At 44.0% G+C, this 19,719-nt stretch overlaps 1 protein-coding gene across 2 annotated transcripts in view; it reads left to right on the top strand.

Annotated features, from left to right (window-relative positions):
• LOC144824457 (myeloperoxidase-like) overlaps window positions 1-19,719 on the top strand; it is a 432,332-nt gene that overhangs the window by 277,792 nt on the left and 134,821 nt on the right. For both annotated transcript variants that reach the window (XM_078683553.1, XM_078683554.1), the window contains one exon: window positions 14,870-14,990. In XM_078683553.1, the coding sequence (XP_078539679.1) occupies window positions 14,870-14,990 (121 nt within the window). The remainder of the gene's footprint in view (window positions 1-14,869; window positions 14,991-19,719) is intronic.

The raw sequence follows: 19,719 nt of genomic DNA, 5'->3' as shown, positions 1-19,719 counted from the left end.
GCACAGTGCCTTAAATTTTGTCCGGCTCCTGACTGGGAGCCAGTGCAGTTGTCGGATGTACGGGGAAATGGATGTGAACTTGGGGACGCCCAGTAAAATTCTAGCCGAGGCATTCTGGACTAGCTGCAGTCTGTTAAGGACTTTTTCCTGGGCATTCAGAAGAAGGGCATTGCAGTAATCTGTTTTGGAAAAGACCAAAGTGCTAATTAGGGTTTTGCCGGCTGACGAGGGGAGGTATGGCAGCAGTTTTGTGATCTTTTTCAGGATAAAAAAAGATGAGGAGACCACGGAGTTGACATGATGATGAAAAGTCATTTTATTATCAAACACGACTCCAAGGTTACGAACCTAAGTGACAGGTTGAGGTGGAGCTCCCATCTCGGGTGGCCACCATTGAGGCCACCAAATAGGTTCCAGTTTCCCGAATGTCATCACCTCTGTTTTGTCAGAGTTTAATTTGAGACAGTTTGATGACATCCAGGAACTGATAGCCCTCATTCCCTCTTGAAAATTTGCCGCAACTGATGTACCATCGCTGTGTACAGATAGCACCAGTTGTGTGTCGTCAGCGTAAGTTGTGAAGGCAATTCCATAGGATTTTATTACCCTCGCTAAGTCCGAAACGTAAATGTTAAACAGTGTCGGACTTAGCGAGGAGCCCTGTGGAACTCCGCAGGGAAGGGTGAAGGTGTGGGAGGTGAAATGTCCCATTTTTACTGTTTGTGGACGGTCAGCTAGGAAGGAGGCGAGAAGTTCTTTAGCTTTATTCTGAATTCCTATTGCTGAGACACGGTCGATCAAGATGACATGATCGACCGTGTCGAAGGCTGCAGAGAGATCTAATAGTATTAATACTGCTGCTCCTCCTTTGTCCAAAGTCATCCTTATTTCATCTGCTGCTTTTATTAACGCGGTCTCTGTTCCATGACCCTGTCTAAACCCAAATTGGGTATCATCCAGTAGGTTGTTTTTGTCTATGAATTTCGATAGTTGTATGTTCATGGTTTTCTCGAACATTTTAGCTGGGAAAGGAAGACATGCAATGGGTCGGTAGCTGGCAGGAAGGAGGGGATCGAGAGTAGGTTTTTTAGAAGTGGCTTAGTGATAGCCTCCTTCCAGACTGAAGGGTATATGCCAGTTGTAAACATAGCATTGCAGATAATCGTCAAAGCGGGGGAAATGGCTTCAGGGATAAGACTGAGAATGGCAGGAGGACAAGGGTCTAAAGGTGATCCTGATTTAGTGTCCAAAACAAGTCGATGGACTTGTTCCTCCGTGACAGCTTCGAAGACCGAGAAGCTAGGTGCATTACTGTGTGGCGATAGATTAGTAGTGGTAGTAGGGGGAGAGTGGGTGAAGGCTGAGAAAATAGCAGTGACTTTGTCTTTGAAGACATTGGCAAGAGAGTCGCAGAGGGCTTGTGATCCGTCAAAGCGCGGGGCGGGGGAGTTCGAGAGGTGAGTAACCACCTGAAAGAGTTCTCTTGCGGAATTTTTTGCCTGGTTGATGTGAGAGGTGTAGTAGAATGTCTTTTCAGCTGCAATAAGGTCTTTATATTTGGAGAGGGCGCTTTTGTACACAATTTTGTAGGATTATAGTAGCGGCGCCAATGTCTTTCCAAATTTCTGCAGTGTTGTCTCTGCAGTCGTAGGGATTCCGTGAACCAAGGGGCAGAGGGGAGTTTTCTGCTTCGATGGGAGATTTTAAGGGGAGCTGGGTTGTGGCAAGCCATATTTAGGCTGTTAAGATAGTTAGTGGAAGCTAGTGAGGGATCCTGTTCGGTAGTAATAATGTTGTCGAGCAGCATAGCAGCAAGATGAGGAGGATTGATATTTTTCAAGTCTCTGAAAGTGATAGGAGAAGATGAGGTGGAGGAGAGTGGAGGGGAATTAAGTTTTATGGAAAAACAAACTGCTGAGTGATCAGTCCAAATAAGAGGGATCACCTTAGAAAGCAAAATGTGTGGATTGCTGGTAAATAACCCATCTAGGGTGTGTCCAGCTTTATGGGTAGGCTGATTGACATTTTGCTGTAGGCCGGCCGCTGCTAGATCGTTAATTAGCACCAAGGTATCGGGGTCACATATGGCTTCAAGATGGAATTTGAAGTCTCCCAGTATGGTGAAATGTGGCGCTCCTGCTGAGACCTCGATTAGGTTATTAAGATTGTTGAGAAATTTCGATCTGGACCCAGGGGGGCGGTAGAGTAACATGCCTATAAATGATTGGTTACCAGAGAGGCTGATGGTAAAGGAGAAAGCCTCACACTCACTGTATTTAGAGTCTGTAATTTTGGCTTTGAGTTGGTTCTTATAGATGATGGCTATTCCCCCACCCTTTCTTTTAGTTCTGTCTAGCCTGCATACGCAGTAATTTGCCGGGGTGGCTGCTTTGAAATCTGGACCAGAGGAGTCATCACCCCAGTTTTCGGTGATGAATAGGAGATCTAGGTTGTGTGACTCAATTAATTCTGAGATTTCGGTTTTGTGCTTAGGGACAGAGCGCACATTGATAAGTGCTGCTAAAACCTGGGAGGTGGAGATAATGGAAAGGGTAGGAATAGTGCAAGTAGGACATTTGTGAGGACCTATGATAGGATTGGTATATAGCAGATGTGGTAAAGGATGTGGCAAGTCTGCTGAGGTGTTCAGTTTTCGGAGTTGATCGGAAGTGTATTTGAGTGCGTTCGATTTATGAGAGGTGTGAGGCACATCAGAGTCAGGGGGAGTGGCCCTAGGCCCGGCCTCGGCGCGGACGAGCGCAGACGAGCTTGCCTTAAGCGCGCCTTCGGCGCGCAATCGTCGCGCCCGCTGCGCTCGTCCGCTGCGCTTCCGATGGGTAAGCATGTTTTATGGAGGAGAAAAAGGGTGTGGAGAAGGGGGCGTGGCCAGCACGAGTGGGCGTGTCCGCTGGGCCAGAAATGGCGGCAAGAGTTAACCAACACTCACCCGCGGCAGCGTGTAATCGGCTGGGCGGGGGGTGTCAGTGGCTGCAGTCAAGAGTGCCCGTGGGGTGAGTGAGTCTAAAAACACAGATTTAATCACACAAATGTTTAAAAATCGCAAAAGTGGCTCCCGGCTTTTCGCCTAGTCGCTGCTTAGGCTCCTCCCTCTCCCCCAGTTTTTGTACCTTTTTCTTAACCTTCCAATACCACTTCAAAACTCTTTTTCATACCTTACGGGCATCTTATTTGATTAGTCTGGGCGGGTCGCTGCTCGCGAGTGAGATGGGACTCCCTTACATTGCCAAACGAGCGGGGAGGGCTGGGGGTACCTGATCTACAACTATACTACTTAGCACCCCAACACCAATATACACACAGCTGGTATCACCTAGACACACATATACCCAATTTTAGACCTGAATTAGACCAGCTGCAAGATATCCCACACTTACAGTTCTACCCAAAGGTAATCCTCTTGACACCACTGACATTCTGACAATATCTACCACATGTTGGGCATGGCGTAAATTACATCGTAAGCTAGGGAATGGCACCCTTTACTCCCTGGCGCTGCCCCCTCAAGAATAACCCATGGCGCCCTTTAATACGTGAACCACTTGTACAGCGTATATTATGACACTACAACATCCACTCTATAGGCGACTTGTTCCCTAACTGCCCATCCTACAGATTACAGAAGATCTCAAATTTCAAAATATGCTGTACATGCATCGCTTCATATTCCAATGTGTATATGCGACACTACGTTCCAGTATTCCGGGCTACCCTCTTGCTCCGGAAGACTTTCCTCTCCCCTATCTTTGGTTATATCGAATCCAGATGGCTCACACCTGACATCCAAAATGTTTCGCACATGCTTAGCACTGAAGCCTGGCACCACCGGTAGGGTCAGGCAATTATGTGAAAGGGAATTGGGCATATTAATAACATATAAAATATGGTCTTATTGTAGCACCCAAACCCAGACAATATCCCCTACCCATAAACACACACTATTACATTTTAAATTTCTACTTTGGACATATATCACGCCAGTTGATATTGCTTAATACGACACAGCTAGACCAGACCACTGCCCCAAATGCCAGGCCCCTGAGGCTGACTTCACACACCTCACATGGACATGCCGTGTCATCTCTGCTTATTGGGTTGCTATATACTCACACACTGTAGCAATGCTGGGACTTACTCTACAACTTGACACAGTGGTAACAGTCCTCGGATATACTGCTGACATACCCAAGTCCACACGCAGGCTCGTCTCCATGTTACTCCTACTTGCTAAACGTGAAATTGCGATACATTGGAGTGACACAACACACCCCTGATCCACTACCTGGCTCAAATAAATGTCCAACTGCGACAGTTTAAGCACGGACTAGGGCTCCCTTCAACTATTGATATATGGTAGCCATTAAGTGATTACCTCCGGACTTTATACCCAGATTAGTTCTCAACACAGCTCTCACTCTCCACTGGGAATCTCCCCAAAAACAGACTATACCATACTGCCCAAATCCCACCTTTTTATCATACTGTTGTCTACAACTCCGCTGCGCTGTTTATATTTCATATTATATGACTGTTTTGCTAGTTGCTTTTATGACATGAGTTGTTGAACTAAAGCTTAAATTCATTCGTTCACATCTACTCACTGTGTTGTTCTATAAGTACGTGTTGGAAGAAGATAAAATATGTTCAACTCAAGCATTGATGAACTATGTCTAATACTCATTGGCACATGTATTTTCTTTTGTGTTTGAAAAATCTAATAAAAACATGTTTAAAAGAAAGTAACTTTTATATACACTAGCCAGGGGATTTTATACATATGGTCAAGTGATAAACAATCAAACAAAATCGACCTGTGAAGCTGTAAACCTTCCCCAGTCCATAACCCAACAAAGCAGAGGCCTAGGAGCCATAAAATCACCAATGTTTCTGAGACCCAACTCCTCCTGCAATGAGAACACAGGGTGCTTTGCGGTACCCGCAAAATCCAACTAAAAAATGTGTTTTCTGCTGTTTGAATCCTATCCACCCGCCTGTGGAGCCAAACTTCACTTCCATATAACACCTTGGAGATACACCTAGACTGATAAAGTTTAATTAAGGTAGCCAGTGGGCACGAACCCTGCCTCTGGGCAAAGCTGGCAACCGCACCTGTGGACATGGTCAAATCACAGATCTAGCCCTCAACCAGGGGGCTCCAGATCAGCTTAGCTTCAAATAATACCCCCAGGTGAGGAAAGAGCTGGGACGTTAGTGAAATAACAGAGATGGTCTAGTCGAGTGGTAGGTGAAATTTTAGTTATTTATTCCACAGAGTTGATAAAACACGTCTGTATCTGAAGCCTGGGTCTTAACTGTCTCCCCTAGAATCCCGAACACGGCGGTGTTCTTGATTCTAGAAATGACAGCAACACCACACATTCACCTTTGTAAATATTTTATGAATAAATTAACAACCCTAAAATAAACAAATTTTCAAAGTTAATGAAATACGAAAATTAACAAGAAAATCTCTCATATATAATAACATTTCACATAACAAAAATTGCACAGAAAACAAGAAAGTAATCTCATACTAGCATGAATAAATATTGAGAAATTAATATACACATCTAGACAAATGTATAATCCTTATGCCACACAGGATTTTGTCGATTCCTTTGAACGCGTTGGTTGTGAGAATTCTCACAATATGGTATGGTGAACTTCCTCCAATTTTTTTGCATTATTGGCAGAATTGGAATCTTTTGAGACACAAGAATCATTAAACTTTTCTTTTGGCCATAACCACTGAGGTATCTTAATTATCTTAGACATACTCCAAACATTGCCATCAGATAACTCTACCACCTGTCTTCCAACACGAATTACCTTTAGTGGACTAGAGTACCTAGACATACCTGACTTGAACAATCTGCCTTTCTTAACACTTCCCAATCATTGACACTCATTTGTGTAGAAATATCTTGACAATATTTTTTAGTTTTGTCCTTGTCCACAAACAAATCTCTCATCCAGAATTGATTCATATTAGAAATACTTTTCCTTCCTCTCATTTTCTCAAAAGGAGATAAATCACCCATACTCCTAGGAGTGTTCCTATAACCCCACATAATTCCACTTATAGTTTGTTTACACTCCTTTCCGTTTTGCAAAGCTAACTGTAAACCTCCTTTAAATACCCTTATCCACCTTTCCACAATTCCATTGCTCTGGGGGTAATATACAGAAGCACGTTTATGTCTTATTCCATGACATTTCATAAACTCTTTCATCTCAACAGATACAAATTGTACTCCATTATCAGTTGGAATTGACTCTGGAAAACTTTCTCTTTCAAAGACCTCATTTAAAAATGTTATCACCACACTAGAGGTAACACTAGAAACAATTTTCACTTCCGGCCACTGTGACATTTGATCTATCAAAATAATGGTGTAGACTGCATTCTTATTATAACACAAAGGCCCTGCAATATCCAATGAAACACTTTCCCAAACACGACTTGGTCTGGATATAGGTAAATGCTCATACGAAATGTGTTTCTGAGACTTATCACTTAAACAACACTCCATGCAGTCTCTGACCTTCCGTTCAATGGCTTTATCCATAGCTGGCCATCAAAATTCACTCCTAATCCTTATTTTCATGCTAGTCATACCCGGATGACCTTCATGAGCCATGACCAAAATATTTTGCTGTAAATCACAGGGCACAACTAACTGTAGACCTCTTAACTACACATCTTCTTTTAAAGATAACTCATGAGCAATCTGATAGAAAGGAAGAAGATTCTCAGACAAATCAGATTTTCGTGGCCATGTATATTTAACATAAGTAATGACATCCCTCAGTGTAATATCCTTATCACAAGCAAATTTCCATTCCTTCTCTTGAATACAACCTTTTGACACTTCACAAATAGAAACAACACTTTCCAAGTCATTATCTTCCTCCACCACGTTGTCATCAGGTACAGGCAATCTCGATAGACAATCAGCCAAAATATTTCTTACTCCTGGTATGTACTCTACCTTAAAATGAAAATCTTGTAATTTATATTGCCATCTTGCAATTCTTGAAGTTGCTTTGTCGCATCCTTTAGTAGTGAATAAATCAGCGAAGAGTCTATGATCAGACCTTACTTTGAAAACTGTTCCATAAACATATTTCCGAAAATATTCAACCCCCCACCAACAAGCAAGAGTTTCTTTTTCCAACATAGAATACTTACACTCCGCACCTCTTAACGGTCTAGATGCAAAACCAATAGTGACCAATTGACTTTTCTGATTTTGCATCAATATCGCTCCAATGCCAACATTACTTGCATCAGTTACAATAACTGAATTATAAGCCGTGTCAAAAGTTGACAAAGCAGGTGCGGATGCAATACTTCTCTTTAAGTCTTTGAATTCCTTTATACAGCTGTCATCCCATGAAAAAGAAAAAAAAATATCATTACATTTCTCATACTCACAGTCTTATCAGAAAATAAAGGAATACATTTCGCATAATATTCGGCAAGTCCCAAAAAAGACCTGAGCTGATCCTTATTCTCGGGATCAGGAGCTAATTCAATATCTCTGATCAAATTTTGTTTTGGAGAAATGCCCTGCTTACTTATAGAATGACCTAAATATTCCACAGACGACACAGCAAATTTACATTTTTCTTTTGTAAGAGTAAGGCCATTATCTTGCAAAATGCACAAAACCTTGTGTAGAATGTCAGTATGTTCTGATGAATTGGATGCAAAAATCAAAATATCATCCTAAAAATATAGGACTTTTTCAATGTCCTTAAACAAATTATGCATTACTCTCTGAAAAACAGAGGAGGCCAATATTAAGCCAAAAGGCATTCTTTTGTACCTGAACGCCCCTTCTGAAGTGATAAATCGTGAGATGTTTACTATCTTCATGTAGTGCTATCTGATGGTACGCATTAGATAGATCAAGAGTAGAAAATATGGATGCCCCTTTCAATTTCGTGAACATTTCATTAATGTTTGGCAACGGATGTCTGTCAATCCATACATTGTTGTTAAGATCTCTCAAGTCAACACATATTCTTACCTTTCCATTAGGTTTAAGTGCGACAACTACCGGAGATAACCACTCCGAAGATTCTATTTCTTCAATGACATCCAATTCACACAATCTTTGGAGTTCACTTTTTACAGCTTGTCTTAAATGCAATGGGACATTCCTCACCTTATGAACTCTGGGCACGGCATCTTGTTTAAGAATGATCTTATGTACAATTTTTTTTAACAGACCCAATTTCGAATTAGAGAAAACACTGGGAAATCTCTTTTCCCATTCAGATGCTGGATCAGTTTCAACATTTGAAATCAAATCTGAATATCCCAGAACCTGATCAGGATGATTAGGATCTAAGGTTATCATCAAATCTCTCTGTTGAGGCCAACCCAAAAGACAAGCCATCTTTTGCAGCATAAACTTTAGATGTAATGGTTTTACCTTTGAAGGTTATGGTGGTCGTAAAAAACCCTAGAACATCAATAGGTTTCCTACCACATCCAACTAACCTTATGCCAGGAGGAGATAAACTCAAATTCGGGAATTCCTTTATCCATTCTTCACCAATGATAGTGTGTCTTGCACCAGAATCGGCCATGATATTTACATCTTTTCCACCAATGACCACCATACAATAAGGAGCATCTTTTGCACTACCATTGATTTCATATACTGCTAAAAGAAATTCATCATCTTCAACATCACTTTTTTTTTCAGAACAAAATTTTATTTTTATTAGAGTTTTGCAGTTGATAGAATACAGAGAAGCACTGCTCCCTAGAAGTCAGAAAGACAGTGTGCATATAAATATCTTCACAATCCAGTTATTCAATCAACATTCTCCCAAACTCCCACCCTCAGAACTCCCCACCCGGTACCCACCCCCAACCCTGCACGGTGTCTACATGGTCCATAAAGAAGAGCTTAGTGAGCTCAGTATCTACGTGTGTACCAGTTCACCCAGAGTCTACTAGTAAATGATCTGCATCAGTGGCTCGCGGCGCCGGAGGGTCCAGCAACAGGCCTCTGTAGTCCGCCCATCTTTTCCAGATTAGAAAGTGTTTTCTGGGGCAACCCCTGGCCTCAAATACCGGGCGTTCCAGCCCCATGTTAAAGTCCATGCCCCTTTTCCACACCTCCACCAAGGGGGCCCTAGGAGCCTTCCAGGCCAGAGCAATGTCCCTTTTAGCCACCGTAAGGCCCAGCAGAAGCAGATGACGTTTGTACATATTTCCCCCCACCTGTTCCATGACATGGAGAAGGCCCAACTTCGGTGTGCGGGGGAGATCCCAGCCCAACACCTCTGTCAGGCAATCCCACACACCGGTCCAGAATCTCTGCAACCCCGCACACTCCCACACCATATGTAGAAAGGAGCCAACTGAACATCCACACCGCAGGCAATCAGGGGAGGCTATCAGCCCCGCCCTCCACAGGCGCTCCCTAGTATAGTATGCCCTATGCAAGTACTTAAATTGAATGAAGCGCAGGCGCACCGCAACCGCTGCCCCCCTTGGGGCCTCCAGGGCTTCTCTCCAGTCCTCCTCCTCCAATCTTCCTACCTCTCCCTCCCAGACAGACCGCAAATTATCAAGGGAAGAGGAGCAGTGTGTGACAAGCGTTTGATATATGCTAGATATTTTCTTAGTTTCCAAGTCCCCCATGAATATTTTTGCCTCTAGGGGGCTGAACTCCGGCAAAGAAACTAAGCCTACCAATGCGGGGGACAGGGCGTGTCGGAGCTGCAAGTATCTGAAGAATTGAGATTGGGGCATATCATATTCGTCTCGCAGAGCTTGAAAGGACTTAAGGGCCGTGCCTTTCATGACGTGACCCAGCGCCGAAATGCCAAGCGCCGGCAACCTCCCATTATGCCACAGCGGGGTTTCCCCCGTCAGCGTATTCCACCACCCCATGCGACGGAGAGCACCACGCCACACCTGAAAGACCACCTGGGTGACCATCGGGAGCCTCTTTCTGATGGCTGCCGAGTACAAGATAGTATGCAGTATGTCTGGGTCCATCAGGTATCTCTCCAGAGCGTAGGCCGGGTCATCCCGGTCCCCATACCACCACTCATTGAGGACCAAAAGGTGTGATGCTTGGTAGTAAGACAGGACGTCGGACGTGGCCAGTCCCCCACAATAGGTCGAGAGGAAGCAGGTGCGGAGCGCTACCCTTGCCGCCCCCCCAGCCCACAAAAACTGACCCAGCGCCGAGTTTACCTGTCGAAACCACTGCGGCTGTATCGGATACGGATGATTTTGTAATTGATATAAAAGACGGGGGAGAGCTACCATCTTGAATATGGCCGAGCGGCCATAGATGTTCAAGGGCATCCTGGACCATATTTTCATGTCAGACCGTATTTTGTCCCACACAGGTAGTACATTGCGTGACCAGGAGACTCCGGGCACATCCGATTCAACATCACTTTTAACTTCTTTTATACTTTCGTCATTTTGACTTCTTTGATCTAACCCTTTACTCTTGTATTTATTCTTATTCCTGCACATTTTTGTAAAATGACCTTTTAACTTACAATACCTACACACTTGACCTACAGCTGGACACCTCCTGTCATTAGCTAAATGACCCGAAATGCCACATTTAAAACATATATAATCTTTTTTATCTTGGAACTATTGACTTTTGTATTTTATCTTGTTAGAATGTTCTTCATAGTTCGGTTTTTTAACAGCATTAACTTCAGATATCTTTAGTTCGGCGAGTTCTATGAAACCAATCTTTATATCCTCAAAATGATGGGCAATATCTAACGCTTTATCGAAAGTTAGGTCTTGCGCATCAAGCAGTTTTCCTTGAAGCTTGACATCTGCCACTTTATGCACCATTTGATCGCGCAACATTTGATCTTGAAATGTTGAATAGTTACACTTTGATGCAAGTATCCGTAAATCATTCACAAAAGAATCCATGGATTCATTAACCAATTGACCTCTGCTAAGAAATTTGTGATGAGAAACTACTTCATTCACTTTTTTTATGTACCGTTTGTCCATTTGATTAATAGCCTCATCACAAACATCAACGTCGTCTTCAGATGATGATACTCCGTTGTTACTAGGTAGATGGTTAAGAATATGTCTTCCTTCTGCACCTAAACAATGTTTCAATATTGCTAATTTGCGTTTATCTGTATAGTCATTGCCACCAATTGCTTCAATATAGGCATGAAAACCTTCTTTCCATCTTTTCCATTCTAGAATAGGTTCTCCAGGTGAAGCCAAGAAAGGTGCAGGAGCAGAAAATGTTTCCACTGGAAATGGATTAAATAACAATATTAAAATGTAAAATAAAAACTATTGTGATTTATTTAATCACCACTAATGAATGGAGAATATATTAATTTGGTTTTTTTTGGTTTATTTTTATATGCTTAAATATTCTCCCAAAATAAAAATTTAATATTATTAGACTTATTTTCAGTAACAGTTATTATTCATGCCAAGTTTCCAGGCATTGCCACACTTGTATGCTTTAAAATTGCTTCCTTCGTCGTAAATATGCAATAAACGATGTCCCCCGCGTTGTGTGCTCCTTTATTGAACAAAGCCAATACTGAAATGGCTGCCACACGTTATTTCTATCCCAAAATATGGCCGCCGTGCGTGTTGACGCTTGCGTGGTTCGCACTGACGTCACGCGTGAGCAAGGGCCTTGATACTTCTGCCGCTGCCGCACGCTGTGACATTCCTACGTCACCTTTACACAGATGGAGCTCGCGCAGGCAGCAAGGGGACAACTCCGAACACCGGCAAATCTTCAAAAATGCAGCAAACACTCACCGAGTGACACAGGAAGACGCGGTTTTCAAGGAATATCACTGGAACCATAATATATCATCCGGAATACTGCCCGACATCCAAGGAGCAACCTTCATGCGACAGCTATTTGATCTGCAGCAAGCAGGACTCCAGGCTCCACGGCTCTTCTCCAATCGTCGCCAGTGAAATAACAGAGATGGTCCAGTCGAGTGGTAGGTGAAATTATAGGTATTTATTCCAGAGTTGATAAAACACGTCTGTATCTGAAGCCTGGGTCTTAACTGTCTCCCCTAGAATCCCGAACACGGTGGTGTTCTTGATTCTAGAAATGACAGCAACACAACACCACAGTTAGCTAGAATACGATTCCTAACCCTGAAAGTTTTAGAGCGTGTGACCCAAGGGCTAGTTACCAAAACATATGGCTTGGCAAAATTAAGGGCCAGGTCCAAGCGATCCATATAGGTGGTGAACCTGTCCAACAAGGACTGTAAAGCCACTGCCGTGCGAGCCATAAGCACTGCATCGTTGCCAATTAGATAATGTTCAGTGAAGCTACCAAGGGACAGTCTATTGCAACCAATGAGAGACAGTTCAGAGATTGACCAACCAAAGGAGGCTCAATATATTCATGGAGAGAATGTTCAGAGTGTCCCCAACTAGAGGAGACCGAGTACTACCAGCGATAGACTGTACTGAGTATCAAAGAGATACAACAATTAGCAGCCTGTTTAGTGGAACCAGTAAGAGATTAGAATATGTTGAGTATAAATAAGAATGTAGGGAAGCAGGAAGTAATTCCTATTACAAGCCAACAGGCAGTCCCTGGTAGATCATGGAATGCTGATTAGGCAATGAGCAAGCAGCAATTTGGCAACACCAGTAGGAGATGCTTGTATGTGAGTAGTCGGGCATAGTTGGACTGTTTAGCACTTCTACTAAGGCTTTGCGCCATCCGAAGAGCCTACTCTTATAGCCAATTCTTTGGTCCTATTACTTTAGGATGTGCATGGTATAGGAGCATGAGATCTAGCAAACCCATATGGACAATTGAAATATGTAGGCCAAGAACTACTCGGTATACCAGAAAGAAACTGTATTCATAATATTTCATTCCATCAACAACACTCACACCCATCATTTCGTTATTAGCTTTATTTTCTTTGGTCACTATGTATATGAGTGCTACATGTCACATACCACATGTTATGAAATGGCACAATATGATTTACTTGTTCTGTGGTATGCAAAGCATCTTTAACATAACATGAGTTACTTCAACACCGGCAGCATGCTTTCCTGGTTTTATTCTGGAACCATCTTAAACTCCACAAGTTCGCATTTGTTTAGCTGCTCTTCATCTAGAAATGAACCCTCTGGGAAATAAAAAATCAAAAGCATTGTAATGCTGAGTTCTATAATGAAGACTTCCTTAAAAAAAAAAAATGTGTTCACATCAAAAGAAGTGAGTGGGTACGAGCAGTGGCCGTTTTGGAATGGGTTAGAAGACCTGGCATTCACTGCAGTCACTGTCTTGTTGTAATGTAGACTCTGCCTCACTTCAACCTGTGCCAGCAATCATGGCAGAGAGAGACCCAAGTCCTCTACGTGCGACCAAAGCCTATGACCAACAGAACATGACTCCTGAAAGCCAAATTCCCTCAAGTATCCTTTCCCAGCGTGTAGGAAGGGGTGGTAGAGGAGGCTTTGTTGGTGGGTGGAAGACACTCTCTCTGAAAAAGACTTTGCTTTTTAAGAAGAGAGCTCGGTCGGTCTGGCACACAGCCTCAATAGTCTGATTTGGGGCACTTGAGGCACAACAACGCCAGTAAGGGCATATATTGTGTTGACAAACCACCACTTCAATAGAAGACGTTTTCAAATGAAGCAAGTTCTGATGTTGTACTATATTGTTTTGAATTCTTTGTCAGTTCAAATCCCTACGCACTCCTCAATCATTTTTTCTTGAAAAACATTAAAAACACAGGGGCATATTACCAACAAATAGCATTATTTATCGGTAAGTAGGGTTAGCGGCAATATTTTTATCGCCGCGCATCACCAGTTTTTATCGCTGAGATAACTTGCTATTAGCAAGGTTTATCTCAAAAGCGATAAAAATCAGGCGAAATGCGTGAATATCGCTGAGAATACAGCGATATTCACGACTTAGCGACGAAATGCTCTTAGCCATGTTATCCACCTCCCATTGGATAACATGGCTAAGAACTGGTCTGAGCAGGCGTTGGTTTTTGACGATAGCGGGAATATTTCCATCGATACACCTGCCTAGCTAATAGGCGATAGCGACGTTAGCGACTGCTTTCAGTCGCTAACAGGTTGGGTACACCCACTTTGCATGTCATTAGCGATAAATATCGCTGACATGCAACGCGGGCCCACAACCGCTCGCTATGGCCTAAAAGCTGTCGCTAACATTAGTTAGCGACAGCTTGCTAATAGAGCGATAGAATTATCGCCGCTTAGCGGCCATAATTGCCTATCGCCACCCTTGGTATTATGCCCCACATTTCTTTGGATAGACTTATCTAGGTTTGTTTTCGTTCCGTAACCTCTTTCCTGAAGTATCTATTCTACTGAATATTCATATTTTCCAATGTGATTTTATTTTTACATTTTTGCTTTTTTAAATTTCTTATACATTTCAAATTTCCCCAAAGTTATGTATCCGTTTGTTTATCAAACATATATCCTTTGCATCTTATTTTGATTATTTTTGTACAGTGCCCCAATTCTCTTCCTTTGTCAGAATGCACTTAGTACATTTCATACTTAAAGATGACAAGACTATTGGCAGAAAAAAGAACAATTTGAGATGACCGGTAAAACAGCTCCCAATTTCACCAATTAAGGATTCTTTGGGAAAAAGAATGTTGATAAAAGTGCTTGAATTAGGCAAGCATGGTAAAAAAATTGAAACAAACAGGGATTGGAGTAGTATGGCAAATATAGTGGGAATTAAAAAGTATATATTTAGTAATAGAGGGGTTGGAAGGATTAGCAATGATTTAATAATACTTTCGCTAAAACCTTTTGCAGATATACTCACTGCTGAACAGCTTCACTCCGTCTCCAAGGTCACTGGGTGTGATTCTCAGTCAATGCCTACAGCTTGTCCGAACAGTCGATACAGAACCATCACTGGTGAATGCAACAACAGGTAACTGTGCTCATATAATGCCTGTGGGTCACTCTGAGCTATGGGAGGGGTCACTGGAGTTATGTAACTGTGCGCTTGCTGCGTTTTTTGCATAATTATGGAACTGCCCCATTTGCTACATAATCCATCATCTGCTGCATAATCTGCAGACTCTAACTAAAATAATTGTTTCTAGCTCAGACAATTCAAAAGTTACTAAAAGTTACTAAAAACGCTGCGCCACGTTTTGCAGCGGAGTGGAAGTGTACCGGAATACGCTGCATAATTTGGCTTTTTCTTGCCTCATCATTTAGTTAATGCTGCCGCATAATTTCACACTCTTCTGCCGCATAATTCCAGTGCTGGGTATGAGCATGGGGTCCTTATTTGGAGATTGTCATACATTCATTCAAGTTGTGCTTAATATTCTGTAAATGGTTTGTCGCACATCTAACTCTCCCTTTGGATGTGACTGAGAGGACAGGCATGGTGGTGGAGTACTTGTTATTCATAGGATCACATTAGGCTTCTGAAAATGTCCTTCTGTTTAGTACCACATCTTCCAATGCCCATCAAAGGAGATCTTCACTTATAAGGCATTAACTCTCAGTCAAAATGTCATCTACCACTCCCCTAGTAAAGATAACACATTTATTGAAGAGTGCATGGACTTCATTATGTTTCAACTGTAGATTCCTGAGCTCAGCATCTTCCTCAAATATTTCATCTGTTTTGGGGTGACATCCAAGACCAATCTGTCAATGTATTGCCTTCTTATGACAAGACATTAGGTTGTCACAACAGAGAATAGATAATCTGACTACTTAATTTAAAAAAGGTGTCCTTCTCAGAGAAGGGAGGTCTGATGTAGTGTTCAGCATGATAAATTCCTTAGGACACCGAGAGCATCCCCAAACAGGGAAGTTGCTATCAGTCCTTTGCTGCAGTATAATATATTTAATATGTGCTCCAGGCAGGATGCTCTTAGTGGAACATGCACAGAACCATATGTAGGTTGGAGGAATTGAGTACAGCCTGTGATAAGGTGACACCTGTCTTTCTGAATGTCACTTGCCATTTCAGAGAAGGAGGCGTATCACCTGTTAATCAGACTTTTATTATTTATTGTGAGGCATCATCTGAATGAATAGATAAATGGCTAAATGAATGAATGCACTGTTTACTCAATATTAATTTTAAACCATTACAGCTCAAGCTGGGCTAAATATATTTTCATCAACAAGACACTTCATATTATAAAATACAGTTTAAAAAATGTTTTATTAGAACAGATGCACAAAACCTGGTGCAATCAAAATCATATTGCATTATCTCATCTGAGCAGCTGCTACTTCTCACAGAATAGCCGCCACAAGCATGGAAGCTCCCCTGCAAGCTCCTGTAGCCTGGGATAAATTTTTGTTATAACAAATTTTTATTGGTTTAAGACAAAGCATACATCAATTTGAACAGTCCCCACCTCCACACAATCACATTCAGGTGGGTCCGTCCGATGGAGTACTCAGTAGTAGACCCCAAATTAAGCTCGACCCATCGGATTCAGACCCATAAGGGTGACCGTAACGAAATGTTCATAGCATTCAAGGGACTTCAAGGGTAAAATACAACATCCCCCCCCACCTCCACCCCCCGCCATCGGTGACTTGAATCAAGACAGTCGCTGTGGGTATGAAACTAAGGATTGTCAGTTAGTGAATCATGCAATGTACCTGTCGTGGTATGGGTGCACCGTCTAATTATGGTGTTAGTCTCCATGAACAAGTCGTGTATCGTAGTCGCGTAGTGTTTGCACCAGGGCCTCCCACGCCTGCGCCGCCTCCAAAGCCTTATCGTTCTGCTGTCATCGCGCTAATTGGAATCGCAATGCACTCTCCCCACCCGCCCATTTAAGAAACTCGGCGCGCCACTTAGTATCCGCCGGGCTCAGTTGTGCCTTCCAGTGTCGTGTAATTTTGCGCTTCGCTAAAATGAGTCCCATATCTATAAATTTGCTCGAGATCTTGTTTTTAGGGGTGTGCGGGAACCAATGGAGAATCCCAACAGCCATGTCAAACTGTAGATCGGGCTCTGACACCGTGTTAAGTGTATCTCCCACCTGTTGCCAGTAAAGACTCAAACTAGGGCATGACCAGAGCATGTGGGCAATCTCTACTCCCGCCGTCCCGCATCTAGGGCAAGCCGCGGTATCAATCGCAAAATATTTCTTGATCCGTCCCGGGGTCAAGTATGCCCTGTGAAGGATATAAAAATGGACCAATTGAAATCGCGCATTACGCGTGCTCTTCCAGGCCCGACGTTGCAATTGTGCCCAAACTGTGTCGGGAATTTCCTTCCCTATATCCGCTTCCCATTTATTCTTAAGGATCTCTAGCGGCGGCAACCCCTCATTAAGCATTCGGGCATACAGGCACGTAACTGCCTTAACCGTACCAGCTGCCATCATGGTATATTGGCAGGCCATCGTCGTTGTTGGCTCGGTCGTCCCCTCCTTCCAATGTAGTTGTATTGCCCTCGTGAGTGCCGTGTGTAACAGGAAGTCGCCTCTAGGCAGGTCATAGCGGTCTAAGAGCGCCGGGAAGGACAGCAATACCCCGTCCTCATATAAATCTCCCAAGAACTGTATCCCCGCGTCCTCCCAGGACTGTAGCTTCGACCAGTCCCCGCCATGTGGTAACGCCGTCAGCATTCCCAACGGGATTTCCGGGGCATAAGGGTGTCTCACCCCCGCTTTGCGCTGAGTACGGTTCCAGCATAACCTAAGCGTGCGTTCCTCTTGCGTGAGTGCACCGAGGGCTAGTCTCTGCTGCATGGCTATATAGGAAAGTACATGCCTGGGTATACCCAGACCCCGCTTATCCTCCGGCCCTCGGAACTCACGTGCTATCTCCTGGGTATAGATCTGTAATTGAGCCGCTAGGTAATACCCTTCAAAATCTGGAACATCCAAACCGCCTTCCGATTTAGGTCTCATTAGTGTTGCAAGGGCCACTCTACGTCTGCCCGTTCCCCATAGAAAGGACACCACCAACGATTTCAAGAGGCGGAAGGGATCCAAATGGGGAGTGTTCTAAAATAATACAGTAGGCGTGGAAGTGCCACCATTTTCAGCAGCGCTACTCGGCCTGCTACTGACAGCGGGAGGGTCGCCCAGAAGGACATGCTACCCTTTAATGCCCTGATACAACGAGAGATGTTGCCCTCCAGCACATCAGCCGGGGCATGGTATATATAGACCCCCAAGTGTTTCAGACAACTGGGTTCCCATCGGACTGCCCGTGTCGTAATGGGTTGGGGTTCTCCTCTGCGTCTCGGGAACAGGCATGTCTTAGGCCAGTTTACCTTAAGGCCAGAGATTGCACCGAAGGTGGTCAATAGGTCATCCGCTCCCCCCAGGGCCCCGTCAGCATCCTCCAGGAAGAGCAACAGGTCGTCAGTGTAGAGGGAAAAGCGCTGTTGTTCCGTTAAGCTCCGTAGACCCTTGTAATGAGCTCCCGTTCGGACCGCCATCGCGAGGGGTTCCACCGCCAGTGCAAAGAGCAACGGGGATAATGAGCACCCCTGACTTGTGCCTCTTTCCACCGAGTATTGCGGGGATATCAGCATACCCGACTTTACTCTGGCCTTCGCCGAAGCATAGAGCACTGAGGTCCATCTCAAGTATCCGTCGCCTATTCCGTAGCACCCGAGGACCCTATATAAGTATTCCCACTCGAGGCTGTCGAATACTTTTTCCAGGTCAACCGACAATATGGGGTGAGGGGCTTCCGCATGATCCTCTTCCAGTACCCGCATCAAGCGGCGTATGTTCATGGTGGTATTACGTGTAGGTATAAAGCCCGCTTGATCCACATGAACCAATGTGGTCATGTGCTCCAACAGTCGGGAAGCCAAAATGCTACTCAGGATTTTGTAATCCGCCGTGAGCATCGATAGCGGTCTATAGGACGCCGTGTCATTGCTCTCCTTATCGAGCTTTAGTAAAGGGATCACCAGCGCTTCGCGCATAGAATGCGGTAGCCGACCCACTTCCTTCACCTCTCTGTATACTGCCAGTAGCCGGGGAGCTAACAGGTCGACGTACGTGGCATAAAACTCAATAGGCAAACCGTCCAACCCTGGGGTCTTATTACGCGCCATCAGTTTTATGGCGCGGCGAATTTCCCCCAGTTCAATATCTTTGCCCAGTTCCTTTGCCTGCTCTGGGTCTAGCTTCGGGAAGTGGAGAACCTCTAAAAATTCACTGATGGCCGGAGATCCAGCCTCTAGTTTTTTCCTATACAGAGCCTCATAATAGTTCGAGAAGCTGCGCAGGATTTCGGGCTGGGTATACACCTCCTCCCCTTCAGCCGTGCGCATGGACACGATAGGGGAGCCTCGTCGCGTGGGGTTGGCAAGCCAGGCCAACAAGGCTCCTGATTTGTCTCCTTCTGCATGGGATCTGGTTATGTATGTCTTGTGGTCGAAGCTGCGCAACCTTTCTACCTCAACCGCTACCGCTTCCTTCGCTGCCGCACATTGTTGCTGTAGTTCAGGGTGACCCGGCCGTAATTGCTCCAGTTCTCAGAGTTTTTTGTCTGCCCTATCGAGGTCGTGTAATAGCTCCCTACGCACTCCCACTTTCTGAGCTATGCAGAACCCCCTGACAACTACTTTGAATGCATCCCACTCTGTCGCTCTCTCCCCAGTCGTGCCATCATTCTCTGCAAAGTATTGGGTTATCCTCTCCTCT

This window comes from Lissotriton helveticus, chromosome 3_1 (genome assembly GCF_964261635.1).
Source record: "Lissotriton helveticus chromosome 3_1, aLisHel1.1, whole genome shotgun sequence".
Classification (NCBI taxonomy): Eukaryota; Metazoa; Chordata; class Amphibia; order Caudata; family Salamandridae; genus Lissotriton; species Lissotriton helveticus.
Note: the sequence above shows the minus strand (reverse complement) of the source record. Positions and strands in the feature narration are given on the sequence as shown.